Here is a 14,615-nt window from a genome sequence, read left to right as displayed (position 1 = left end):
CCTAAATGTCAGTTAAACTGAAGAACATCTTTATGAATTTTGATGGGATGAGGCACATACATCTCCACCATCTCTGTAGTTGTTTGGTCTCAGAATGTACAGAAACAAATATTTAGGCATTAAAACATTTTAGTGAAAACTTATTTTAGCTATTAGCAAGTACTGTTATTGAGTATATTATCAAGTAATTAACTCTGATACAAGCATGTCTGTAAAGTGAAACAGAAGATACATTATCCATACTATCTGTCAGAATTTCGTTGTGTTTTAGTGATTTTACTTCGTACAAGCCTTATCAGGTTCTGATAAATACCCATTAGGAGCTGTAGCACATGAAGAATGCTATTCCCAATGCTATTATAGTGCATCTTATGAATTAATTCAAAGGAATACAATTTGTACCTTTCAAGATTACTCCATGATGAAAGCTAAAGTAAAGAGAGTAGGAATGATCGGAATGATCGGAAGATCATACTACTAGATCTAATCTAAAATGCTAAGGCAGTTGCACCCTTTACGTAAGCAGAAACTTACAAGATCTAAATATATAAAATATAAAAATAGGTACAGTATCAGTTGTAGTTGGTACCTAAGTGGATGGCAGAAATTGTGAGGTGGAAGGGAGCAAGTTACAGGAATAGAATTTTATTTAGTCCATTAAAGAGAAATGCAAGCATGTTGGGCATACATTTCTAATAGTTCATGTAATCACCTAAACTAAAATGTCCTCTGACCCTAACTCCAGAAATGACAATTCTCTTAAGTAATTATAAACATTTTTAAGAGAAAAACCTTTGCAATTTTTTATCCTAGTAAAGAAGTCAGGGATTTGTCACAGCCCTGAGTGCATTGTTCTAACTCAGTGACTCAGTTTATGTCATTGGACTTTCTCTCAATTCCCAGTTCATAAGTTCTAAAACTTTATTCGCAATCCAGCTGCTTATCCAAAATACTATTTATTTAGAAGTCTCTTTTCAGAGTTTACTATCATTAACAGAAAGGACTTAAACACAAAGAAAAACTAACAGAAAAAAATAGTAAGCTCCCAAATTTGCCTTCTCCCTGCTTTCCTTGTTATTTGAGGGAACACTGCCTGGATTCTGGCACCTCTAATGAAACCAGCCTTTCAGTTATTAAAGGAAAGACAACTGATAGAAAAAAAATATCCCATACTCTAGATTTGAGGGAAAAACAGAACAAAACCCCACACATCCATTGAATGTCTGATGAATTTAAATGCTATTTAGTGTAGGGCAAGAAAGAAATACAGACTCAATATCTAGGTGTGCAATCACAAAGTTGCTTATATGAAGGTGAGATTGTGACTGTTCACCTTTTCTGTCCCCTTCTACCTGTTCATATTGAATTAATTTTATTCTTACAGAACTGTAGCTTCTAGGAATAAATGTAACTCATGAATAAAAGAAGGCATAGCACTACATTGTAAGACACTAGACCATAACCCTCTGCTTTGTGCAAATTTAAATTATTCCAAACAAAATTAATTTTACTAGAAAAGGATCCTGTAAACAAAGGAAAAATTGCTTGAGATGTGCAAATAATTTTGAATTCTGGAAATCATTTCAACTTCAGATCTAAAAATCTTCCTTTTTCACTCAAGTGTGGTTCAAGTTTTGCTATATTAATAAATTTCTTCATGTCTTTATACAATCTAGGGTCTTACTAAGTACCATACAACAATGCAGTAAGATCTTTCTATCTCATTTATCTCAATCTAAATATCAAGAGCACAGAAGCACACTTGTGCCGTACTACTATAGAGCAAAATATAAATGTACCGCCAAAGGAAAACTATAGACAGAAAAAAAAATAGCAAGTCACACTGTGCAGGTTTACTCCCAATATGCTGATGCACTCCATTTGCCTATCCTCAACAATATAATCTCCATTTCTCACACAAATGGTTGTTGGTTTAACTTTTTCCTTTCCTTTTTCCCCTTCTGATGAATAATTTAGATTAATAATCATATTTTCAGTTCTCTGGTTTTGATGATAGGCAGAAATCACACCATTTAAACACTTGTTGCAAGAAATGCATGCAGCTAAGTTAAAGGTAATATAAAAATAGTAAATATAACTAATTCTGTAATAACATAGAATTGCATATATATATATCTATATATGTAATTCTTAATTTTTTGATTAATACTGCTCTTCATGCTATATGAAAACTCTATGTTCTCACAGAAGCCTCAAACAGCAACAGCTGTTTTATGTTATGCATTATAGATCTCTCACATTTTAAGACCATAAAGAACAACATTATTAGGTAAATTCGTCTTAGCCCAAAACTCCTAAATAATTCCAAGTCTTTCCTGGAGGGTTGTTGTTTGTTTGTTTGTTTGGTTTTTCCCTCTGTTGTGGTAAACACGATTAATTAAAAAAAAAGTAGGAAATATTAATTTTCTTTACTTAGCTTTAAATCACAGAATGATTTCACTTTAATATTTTTCAATGTGAAATAACAGAAAATAAATCTGAAACTACATGCCAAATATCAGCTGCTGTAAAAAAAAAAAAAAAAAAACCACACCAAACAAAGTGTGCAGTTTCATGTGACATAAGACCTTTAAAGAGAGGAAATGTACTTTTTGTATTTTTTCAAACTGAGCTTGCATTTTCTTGTTTTTTGTTTTTTTTTTTCTTTTTTTTTTAACCAACAAAACTAAAAATAGGATGCATCCCCTAATATGAAAAAAACCATGTCATAATATTGCCTTAAGTTTTGCTACACCATTAAATTTTCTTCCAATAATGTACTATTACCTTTGTAGTTAACCTTGAAGCCAATTGAACCCACACTTTCATCCGTTTGTAGATGCAACCACATCTGGTTGCTCATGCTCACAATTAAGTCTGGTACAAAGCTCCCAGTTAACCTATAGATAAAAAAAAGAAAAATCTGTAAAACCATTAAGTAACGCTGTTGTTAGCTGGTTAGGATTTTTTTGTTTTTCTTTTTCCAAGGAATCAAAATAACTCAAGTATTTTTTAGGGTTTTTTGTTTTGTTTTCAAATTAATTGTATTCAGCACACACCAAATTATTTATCTACTGGCTGGTTAGCCAACACAGATCTCAAGGTTCCAATGACTGCAGATTTGATAGCAATCTATAAAAACAAGCAACATATGCTTGTGTTGTACTGAAATATTTCATCTCACTTTCAGTTACTGGTCCAGAAAGACATCTGTGTCACCTAATCTTGAACCTTACCTGGCAGTCCTGTGTCCTGTACTCTCTCACCTCCCCTCATCACAACAATGGAAGAACGTGCCTGATGGACTCAGCTGACATTCATTCATTCATTAACAAAAATACCAGATGTCAGAACTTTAAAACCTCCTAAAGATACAGGATGTTGATTAATTAGAAAGAACATTTTTTTTTTCTTTCCAGCTTTTCATATTGTTTGCAAAAATCTGCAAATCAATGCAATCCTAAATGTTTATTCTGTTCGCAGAATGAAATATTGTTATAGCAAAAAGGAAATGTTGTGAAAGCTGAAGTTTTGTGTTATATTGCATTTTTCCTCAAAATTTATCACAAATTTAGTAAGAATATTAGCTAAAACAGAATGGTGCAAAGTACTAAAAGATTTTCCATTCTTGTAAAATGGTTCCCAAGCACAAGACTGTGTAAGAATGAGAACTTTAAGTGTGTTTTTTTTGCAGTTCTTACCATTTTTTAAAGCTAGCTGGAACTTCAAATGGGCTATTTTATATATATTTTGTAGCTAATTTTAGTTCTCCCCTCTGGTCTTTTTTAGTTTGTTTCTGTATGAAATACTCTGTGTGAGAAATTCTTGTCTATTTCCCACATCTGTATCCACAGATGGAGCTACTACAAAGTCTCTTGCCAGAACTGAACAAGTAAATGTCTGGCCAAAATAATGTACTACATGCTCATTCCCACACTAAGGGAAAGTGTCTTCAGTGAGTTCAGTCTTTGCCAAATTAATAGATTAACAGGATGTTTCCCAGAAACAGCACTGGTGTAATGGCTAACAGATTTTTGTAATTGTCACTGGTGACTGACAATATATTTTGGGCATATTAAAGCCATTGGGAATATTAATCTCCTTGTGATGTCAGAGAGAATATTTCCTATGATAAACAGCCACCAAATTTTTTATCATTTCTATTTACAGAAGTCATTTATAAATATTTTATAAATGCAGACAGTTTTCAGAAACAATATTTTTCAATTGAATATGCATTTTTGAAAATAAGAATAGATGAGCAGAACATAGAATTCACTTGTTGCTCTTTTTCAAGTTCTTAGGGATCCTTGTACAATATTTGGAAAAATTTTGGGGCCATAGAGCAATAAGATTCAGGAAAAAACAGCATTAATTGAAGGAAGCTATATAAGGTAGTAATTAAATTCTAGTTATGATTTTTTCTTTATTTCTCTCTTCCTTCCTCTACCCTGGATTCATTCATTAGATTCCTCTACTGGAAGCATGATCTTCAACCTTCCCTTTCAAAAGATGATCAGTGGACACTGTCAACAGCAGAAATGGATGATACCTCCCTTTTATTAAACATCTTAACAGTCGTGGCAACCAGCAGAGTGTTTTCCACCTCTTCCTCTAGTACTCCAGAACTACCCCTCCCACATACTAGTGACATGTACTCCCCCCAGAAAATACACTGAAGATTAGGTTAGAGGATATCTGCATCTGCTGAAGATGACCTGTAATATGAGAAATCGGATCCATGTACACCCAACACAGCAACCATACAAAAAGAATGAGTTTCATGCCTTGTGCACTGGATTTTCCAATTGCATGTTACAGGAACCAGTGCCCACATATCACATTAAGAGTCACATGCAGCAGCTGTCAGACCAAGGTGCTGAAAGCAGACTTCCAAACATCCTGAAAAAGTGTTGTGACTGATGTGTGTAGGAGGACCCACTTTTTATTTTCCTTCTTCCCCTCTGTCCTTTTGTAATAAAACTGCTCCATCTTGCAAAGATCTTAGGTCCATAGGAAATCACTAAGAATGCCTTTATATTAATCATGTTGTCAAACACACACAAAAATGTATTTAATTCAGAATTTGATTCACTTAGGTGCTAGGCTTACTAGCCTGGGGCAGTCTGTCATGTTGCTGCATGCATTTCTGTAGGCACAGAATTATAGTCATGAAGGAAACTTAATGGCAAGTACTGAAATGGCTTTGGAGTTTAGCTACTTCTGTGATTAGCACCAACAGAGTAGCAATTATCAGGCATGTGATTCTCAATTTAGGAAGAATAATTCTATCTAAATGCGACTTAAACGCAGTTTTTGGTCCTGAACCTCCCTGTCTAGCAGTGACCAGTAAAACTAGTGCATTAAACACCAGGATAGTTTTCCTGATTAACTTTGCTAAATTGAAGGATAAATATTTCCACATCATTTACATGTAAACCAGACATTCAACTCAATGTTCTTCAGCAATTTGCTGGAGGAAAGGTAATTATTTTAAAATTTAGAATCTGAAATTAAATCATACAAAAGTTGATTTATTTGATATGCATTGTATCTCAGACAAACTCTGCATGGTACACAGGAGAAAAGATGTAAGAGTTTTTTACAGTACTCACTTATATTCCATATTCCATGTATTTTTAAAAAAATATTTTAATCTTAATGACTTCAACATTGATACTACTGATCACAGAATAATCAGTGATGATATAATTGATAAACTAAAATATGTGTGGCTGATTATATGATGTTATCTAATATTAAAACCCCACAAATTAATTGGGGGATGTTTTACTTTTCCAGGACTCCTAGTTTTTTAGAGAAGTAGTCCTCTTATCTGTTACTATAACATATCCAGACTGTATTACTCACAATTTTAAATATCATTCTACTGTGCATCAATATCTTACTGTAATTCAAGTACCAATGAAAAACACTACTTCAGTTTGGTGAACTGGTACTTAAGTATTCTTTCCACATGAAAAGTTATTCTATATTATTTAGGAATCAAAGAGTATGTGAAATTTAATTTTATTTAATTTAATTTACTGTTTGTGAAATAGAAATGACAGTACTTTCCCACTTCTCAAAACTGTTATTAGTAACAATAATCACATCTATAATCCACTGAAGAAAATTTGCATTATCCTAAAGTAATTGCAGCTGGAATACCTGGCCAAATCCAGGTCTCCTTGTTCCTAAGAAGAGATAGAATTATTCTAAAAACAATAAAAAAATAGAATATTAGACAGTCTGTCCTCTGAAGGGTAAATCTGAGGGGGAAATCATGATGAAAACAGGCAAAACCTGAAACAGCAGAACTTTCTGCTCGAAGTTTTTCAATTAATAATATTAATGAGATAAAATTAGGAAAGAAAAAAAAGAAGTTGGACATTGGTTTTAGTATATTTTAACAAAATAAATCCTTGATATAATTCTTATGATGAATAAAGTTACAATATATAAAAATTGTATGACTACCTGTCCACTAAACATACCTCAGGGAATATCATTCTAAGGAATCCTAATTTTGCTATTCTTCTCTCTCTTTATTTTTTTTTTAATTAAGTAAATTTTGTACTGAACATCTATCACATCTGTTTCTGTTCTGATCTGTGTTTTCAGTATGTAACCCATTTGAACAAATGATAAGTTAAGCTACTTAATGAGATGTCAGTTTATTAAAACAAAAACAGTCAAACAAACCAAAACAACAACAAAAAAAGAAAACAAATTATAATCCACATAAACTGTAAATGCAAAAGACTTACACTTGAAGCACAGTTTTAGGGTCACCCACTTCTCCTCCATCACCAATTGTCAGTGTGTCATAGCCAATCTCCAGATCAAATTCTTCAAAATTTATCTGAATAACCTAGAAAATAAAAGAAGTAAATACACTTTAGAAATAAAAAATGTACCTGAGAGATAAGTCTGTAAGTAAGCTTTCAGCAGTGTAAATACAGGAGATTTTCCAATTAATGCTTGTAACTTTAGCATATTTTAAAATAAATTATTGTAATTAACCCAGAAGTTTTGGCTAATGAAACATGAATTTTAATAACTTTAAGGTATCATCACTCTGCTGACCTCCTCAAAGCACCATCATTTCACTTATTTATTTATTTGTTTCATGTTTAACACAATTCTGGATGATCACATTACTTTTTGAGTAAGATATCCTCAAAGGGCAACATAGCTAATTGCACTTCATGCAATACAGTTCTCTTAAAATAAGAAATTAATAGTTGTATTTCACTGAGTAAATGCAGTGAAGACAAAGAACATAATTTACTCCTGACATCTATAATCTGAATCAAGTAGGATAAAGCTGCATCAAAGGTAAGAGTGATTTTCTTATTTCATGAACCTGAGTAAAATGCAGCTGTCAGAAGCTTGGACATTTTTTATATCCCATAATTTAAACTGCAGTGTGCATATTTAATGCTGAAAGATAAAGATTACAGCTCCATTTTAAGAATACAATGAATTTTTCACTTAGAGAAAAACTCAGCCATATAATTAGAAAAAAAAGCATACTGTTTCTACTCAGGTATTAACCATGCTATCTGTGTCTATTTAAAATAATAGAAGTTCCTCAAATTTTCATATAGATAAAAATGACAGAATACTTATGTGTAGGAATTTTTAATACTGATGTCTGTAATAAATAGTCTTTAATTATTGTTAAAACTGAGAGCTGAGAGTGTTTGTGTTTAAAGCTGTGGATGCCATTCTGATGGATTAACATCCCTTGAAAGCCCATATTACTTTGTTATGCTGGGGTTCTAGTAATTGTTTGAAGAAGGACACATTTCTACAAACAAAAGTCAGTGCTGGCAAGCTGGAGAAACTGATATAGTTCTGAGGATTGTAATCTTTTCCAAAAGGAGGAGAAACACTTAAACACTTTTCCTTACAGGTGTAAATGGGAACATAAGTACACTGAGGAACAGCCGGTTTGGCATATTCACATAAAAAACTGTGTGTGTGTCCATGTGTGTATGCATTACACCCCAGGGAATACAGTCAAGTACAGAGAGTTAAGAGGGCCCAGATGGAGAGGACATGGAAAATTGTGCAGGCAAGTAACTGATTAGCTCTAATTGTCTGAGTAAAGCAGACAAAACCACACGTAAATCTTTTTAATCTTCTTAGTGTAAGAAAATATTCTAGATGCTTTGTGTTGTTCTAACCACAAAATTTGTAAGCCTAGAAATAAGAATTTAAACTGAATTCCTTAACTAGATATAAGGTTAACACTTATTTCATTCACTATTGATAAAAGAAAATTTAAAAGAAGAAAAAAAAGAACAAAAAACACAAATAAGAAAGAAAATTAATAAAAAAGAAAAGCATCTTCACTTTTTGGTCCACATTTATATTATGTGCAATTATATGCGCAGTTATATCAGAACATGATAAAGCTCCACAATAAAACATGGGAGTTTCTAACCAAAGAATATTAGTATTGAATTCAAGTTGAAAGTATATTTCACTTATTAACAGAAACACATTTTGCAATAATATCAATACTTAAGCACTACAGCATAAGAAATTTCAACTTGTATTCATAATATCATGAAAACCAAGTGTTAAGAAAAATGGTATAATTATTTCATCCATCTAAATCCTAATCTTGTTTTCCATTAAATATAATGAGAAATCTAATCTGATTATCCTGTATTTCTTGGTAAGTGCAACAGTAAACTTTTTTTTTTTTAATTAATATCCTTTCAGATATTTCATATTAATGGAAAACCACCAAACTGATAAAAAGCATTCGTCATTTTTGTACTTGAAATACTGGTCTTTATAAACAGTGCCAGAGAGCTCAAAACAGCTTTTCTTTGGCACAGCCAAGAATAGCTTATGCTACATGTATTTCATTGGAGAGGAGGGGAGGACAGAGGTTAAAGAAAATATAAGCTCCAAGTGTTTCAAAATACTTTATCTTTTTTTCATTTAGGGCTGACCAGAAAAAAAAAAATACACGATTCTATTTGTATGATTAAGGTTCAAAATATTTCCTTCATTTCACTGGAGAAATGTAAGATCTTTTTTCAATATTTGTTAACTCAATATTTGTTAACTCAATTAAAAATATCTCACTCCTTAGGGAATACTGTGGAACACACGCAAAAAAGTAACACATTTTTACCGTAAGATATAGCAATAAAGTTATTAATAACTTTCAAAGTTTAGGAATATATTAAAAATTAAAATATTATATTATAGTAAGGGGCTCTAAAAATTTGGAATTTTAACATGTGACAATCTTATTCTTGCAGTTGTTATTACTATGATTTCTTCTTAAAAGTTTCCGAATCAACTGAAAATTAGAAAATGCTGCAACTTTGTACAAAACTGCCAGTAGTAAAACAAAACCAGAAACAGTAACCACCAATAGGACCGTATTTTATTTATAGGAAAAAGTCAAATATTATTGCTTGAGACAGTAAATAATTTTGCATATCATGCACACCTCTGCTGGAAGAGGGTTAGAAATGGTTACCAAAACTACTCCAGACACGTTATAGTACAAATGAAATATTTCATAACTCCAGATCATTAAAGGGTAAGCAAGCAACTCCATTTAACCTACTGATCTATTTCAACTTAAGTTTAACATACCACACCTGACCTGATTTACAGTACAAACTTTGGGTTTAGCAAAGTAAATTTGGCATTTATTTGCCAAATATGTTTGTTGATTGACACTTGGAGACATTACATTTTAAGGAAATTTGCACAAATAGAGCAAGAGTAACATACAGCAACAGCAGAGCTGTCAATATCCAACATGCAAGAGGCATATACTCATAAACTACAAATGTAAGGAACACGCATTTGTCTGTTGTAACTGTGAAAAACAACTCTGTGTATATATATATTTTTTTTTTTTTAAATTATTATTAATTTGTCCTTTGCTCTTTATCTTTGACATGTGAAGTACACAATGTACAATAAAAAATGTACTTGGTATCTTGGCAAATATACCTGAATGGCAAGAAAATGAGTATTATACTCTTAGTGATAAGATACATTTTCAGATTTCTTGTTTTACAATGTTAGATTTAGTTTGAACAGATCCAAAGATGGCTTGATTTGTCAGTGCTCATTATCTTGATTATTCCTTTTAGAATACTAAAAAGGTATTTTGATTGTACCAGCATTTAAAGTTGAGCATGCTGGAACGTTTCAAAACAAAAACTGAGACTTAGGTAAGATGAGTAATTTTATAGTTTTGTTATAAACCTGCCCAAAGTCCTGCTTTTACCAGTCATCTAACATTTTGTCTTGTTTTGTTTTTCTGAAAAAGTTGTAAATGGCAAACCAAAGGCAGGTGACATCCTTGAATCAGTTTAACAGTAAAGTAAAACCTCAAGGTAATTCTACATTTTAGCTGCTACTGTAAGAATAAACACTTCAGGGAAAATTCTGCTGATTTGTTACTATGTTCTATATATTTTTGAACCAGATTACCATTACTAAACTGTGCTGTTGTTCTGGTTAGTAGATGCACAGTAATCAGAAGCACAAGGACAGGTATTCTTGATCTATAAATTCAAGTAAAGTCTTTTTTTTCCAGTTTTCCAGGGCAAGATATGAGCATCATCAGTATAAATAGGATTTGATCCATTGTTTTTATTGACCCATATCAACAGTGACCATGTTTAAAATGTATTTATGTATTGGTTGTATTTATGCCTCACCCCACAATCTCATTTAAAACTGAATAAAAACAAAAAAGAAACACAAAAGAAAAATGCAGAGGGACCACAAAATATTTTCAAATGATCAGATATACTTTCAGGGAACAATACTATGGACAAATATATTTCACCAGTTATTTGCCTGAACTACAAGATTCTGGATAGTGGGATAACACCATCAAAACTGGTTCTGGAAGGTAGGCACAAGGGAGAAATTTCAAAGATGCAGAATTCCAGCTGAGGCAGTTTACCACCATACTCATGATCTATCATTTCACAAATTACAAGTCAACTAATGATATCAGACATGTGTTTGTATAACCCTAGAGTTGAGAATAATATCTTTACTCAAAACCAAGCAGAATAATAATTGCTAATCTTTTTTCACAAAGAGCTATGCAGTAGTCCTTGATATTTTGTACTTTCATAGTAGCTTTTGTGATGTATCCAGCAGGTAGCAGACTACTATAACTATCCTGATACAGATTAATCATATAATGAACTGTTTTTTTCAGAGAATATTATTAAACATGTCTCTAGACACTACTGTTAGGAAAAAAAAATCATTCTTTTCTTCTTCCTCCATAGACACATATAAATATAAACAACCAATTTATTTAAAATAAAATACGTTAAGCTATGCATTCTTTATTCACTAAAATAAATACGAAAGTAACTGAAAGGAAGACAATAGTCTATATCCTGGTCTGCTTTTGTTGTTTATAAACACAGAAGCAAGAAACAACTTATAATTGATGAAATAAATTAAATTAATAAACCCAGAAGCAAATAAACAAATGGTAACAATACTAATATTATCAAAGCTATATGGAAAAAAAAGTCCTAGTTGAAAAACAACTTTCTGAAAATTATGGTGGCTAATAATTTTGCAAGCAGTTTTCCAAAGGAAGAAATGGAAGCAGAGGTCTAATTTCTAACAAATTTTGGTGAATGTACCTCCTTTCTGTGCCTTGAAATATAGCCTTTGAAATACACTCCTTGGGCAAAACTGAGTCTGTTATCCAGCTCATAAGTAACACAGGAGAAGACTTTACCAAAAGTCAATGGATAACTTGAGGACTTCCTACATCTCTTCAGAGGGAGAAAGTACTTAGGAGGATGTGTTCCAGATAACAACCATTCCAGAGAATTGTTCAGTATGACTGTGTCTAGTTCCTGAACTAGCTCCCCAAAGATTTATCAAGGAAAGCAGTGTTCCAGGTAAAGTACTCAACTTTTTAAAATTTCAAAACATACAAACCAGAATTGTAACAGAAATTAGTATATGTGCTTCAGAACTGCTTCTAAAGGGGAAGCGTGATGGTTTAAAGTTGTATGCATTTCCACATGTGCATCTGTTGTCCTAAAGCTTCCAATGCAAATCTACCTCTAAAAATATTTTTGGAGGTATAGTAATGTTTTCACTCCATAATATTTGACATTTTACCAGTAAAATAATAATTAAGAAGTTCATAAAGCTTTTATCCTCAGAAGAGTACTTAAAATTAAGCTAAGATATAGCTTAAGTGAGCTATATCTTAGATAATATCAATAGTAAGGAACAAATTTGAATTAAAACATCTAGCAAAAATACAATATTACTACATATTATTTTTCTGCACATTGCATATAATCCAATAATTCAAAATATCCAAGAACTGCTAGCAGCTGTGTAGCATAAGAATAGTTTAATTGGGTTTCTGGTAGTCACCTATTATAGGAACAAAACACAACCCAAAAAGAAAGAGTCTAAATATTAAGCAATTCTGTGCTTTCAAATTAGATTTAATTTAATCATTGAGTATCAGAGAGGATGAGAAAAGGGGTAGAGGGAGAAGAAAAGCAGAGAGAAAACTTGGAGATTTATAGAACATTGTAGAAAAAAGCAAGTGACACACAAAGCCATAAGATAATTTGAAGACATAAATGCTCACCAACTGAACTGGAAAGCTACTTGTACATTGTTCAGTCCATTTGTTGTCAATAGGGTTAATCATACTTAACTGTAGATATCTACAGTACAAACATTTATATTTTATGTAGGCTTTGTCATAATCAGTTAAAAACATGTCTAGAGTGTAATCTATTTCATCAAAAGGTGGATAACACACACTAGATCAACCACACCTTAATAGTTCCTATTTACCTTTCTTGACTCTGAAGTGAGACTAGGTATTTGTATATGGATGTCTTCACTGTGGACATCTAAAATGGAATTCACTCACATGAATGATTTAAGTAGTACCCTCTGAGATGCTCTGAAGCAGCCAAAATATCCACACCAAACAGATACAGGGTCTTCAATAGAAGCGTGTTCATTTGTGAAGGCAGATGAAAACCAGATGGGATTATCCTGGAGTGTTATATGTCAGTTGTTGCCAGTAATCTCAGCCCTACAGATAGCAGATGAATTCTGCTTTGCACAGTCATTTGTAAACACATGACATAATTTCTTTCATGCAGTTCTTTAAAAAGGTTTTTTTGCTTTGTTCTGCTTTGGCTTTATTTAACTTCAATACTAATGCTAAATGTCACTTAAATTTCCTTGGAGACTAATACTGCAATCAGTTAGTTGTAAAGGTCATTTAAAATTACTTACTTTGGGGTGAAAATAATTGAAAGCAAATGTATAGTCCTTACCTATCTTGAGAACAAATACTATTTGAAAGTCTTAAAATAGAAGGACAGCTCATTAAAAGAAGAGCATGAAGAGATTATTTTTTTTTCATTCTATAGTTTTCTGTTTCCATAAAACTATGACCTGTATTGTAGTGGCTTGTATTCACAAAAAGAGTTTCCAAGACTGATTAATCAGAGGTATATAATCTCAACATTTAATCAACTTATGCAGCCTCAATAAAAAGAAGCATTCTACAAAAAAAGAAGTTAACTTATAAATAAGGCCTTCTACAAAGGTAAAAAAATTAATTTTAATTACACAATTTAATTGAATTATCAATATAGTATCCACAAAGGGAAATAAAAGAATGTAACTAAATTATTAAGCAAACACTTTGCCTTTTACTTAAGTCAGTACATTTATCATGTTCCTAATAGAAATTATTACACAATTTTATATTTTATATTTATATTTTCTATTTTCTCACATCAAATTTATTAACCTTTGCAAGTGTTGTCTCATTATACTTCTAAAAGTTGCTAGTGGTTGCATGTAAAATTAATTTCACTCATTTTTATTAAGTTATTAAAAAATAAGTTGAAGTTTTTGATCTAGACATTGAAGGAAATGACCCATATAACAACTAACATCATATGGGAATGGCATTTGTACCTAGAAGATAAAAGGAGACAGAAAGATTTGACTTGGAAATTCTGGCCACTTTTTTGGTGTCAGGACTTCTATCATTGCTCTGCAAAGAACTCTATTTCTGCAAACATAATTTTACAAAAAAACACAGTATGAATGATCTGAACATATTAACAATTGCAAGAAATCCACCTCACTGAAACATATCCACAAGATATCTACTTTCATCAATTTTCACTGTTAACTCTAGAAAAAAGAAACAAACAAACAAACAAAACCCCTATAGACTGCTGACAATGCCATGCCCACCTTTTTCTTATCAGTCAAAAGGAATTCTCTGGTAGAAGTGAAACTAAGCAAGGAGAAGAAAATGCATCCTGTCTATGTTTGTGTGTCCTCCTATGTCCTCCGGATGGTTAATTTCCTTTGGGCTGAGGATGTCTGACTACTTCCCAGCAAGTAAATGATATGCATTTATATCTGATAATACAAGCTAATGAAATGCTGCAGTCTGATTGATTGGCTTTGCCTCCATAATTTTCATAGAATCACAGGTCCCACCATCAAAATAATTGTGTTGTTCTGCATTTCATTCTAGATTAATAGGTTCAGTATGAAAAGATAATGAATCT

The 14,615-nt window shown here is 32.0% G+C and overlaps 1 protein-coding gene across 5 annotated transcripts in view; it reads right to left on the bottom strand.

The window, feature by feature from the left end:
- Positions 1-14,615, bottom strand: part of CSMD3 (CUB and Sushi multiple domains 3) — a 637,009-nt gene that overhangs the window by 319,534 nt on the left and 302,860 nt on the right. For all 5 annotated transcript variants that reach the window (XM_065830155.2, XM_071803847.1, XM_071803848.1 and 2 more), the window contains 2 exons: positions 6,771-6,874; positions 2,788-2,900 (listed from right to left, as the gene is read on the bottom strand). In XM_065830155.2, coding sequence (XP_065686227.1) covers positions 2,788-2,900; positions 6,771-6,874 — 217 coding nt within the window. The remainder of the gene's footprint in view (positions 1-2,787; positions 2,901-6,770; positions 6,875-14,615) is intronic.

This window comes from Patagioenas fasciata, chromosome 2 (genome assembly GCF_037038585.1).
Source record: "Patagioenas fasciata isolate bPatFas1 chromosome 2, bPatFas1.hap1, whole genome shotgun sequence".
Classification (NCBI taxonomy): domain Eukaryota; kingdom Metazoa; phylum Chordata; class Aves; order Columbiformes; family Columbidae; genus Patagioenas; species Patagioenas fasciata.
Note: the sequence above shows the minus strand (reverse complement) of the source record. Positions and strands in the feature narration are given on the sequence as shown.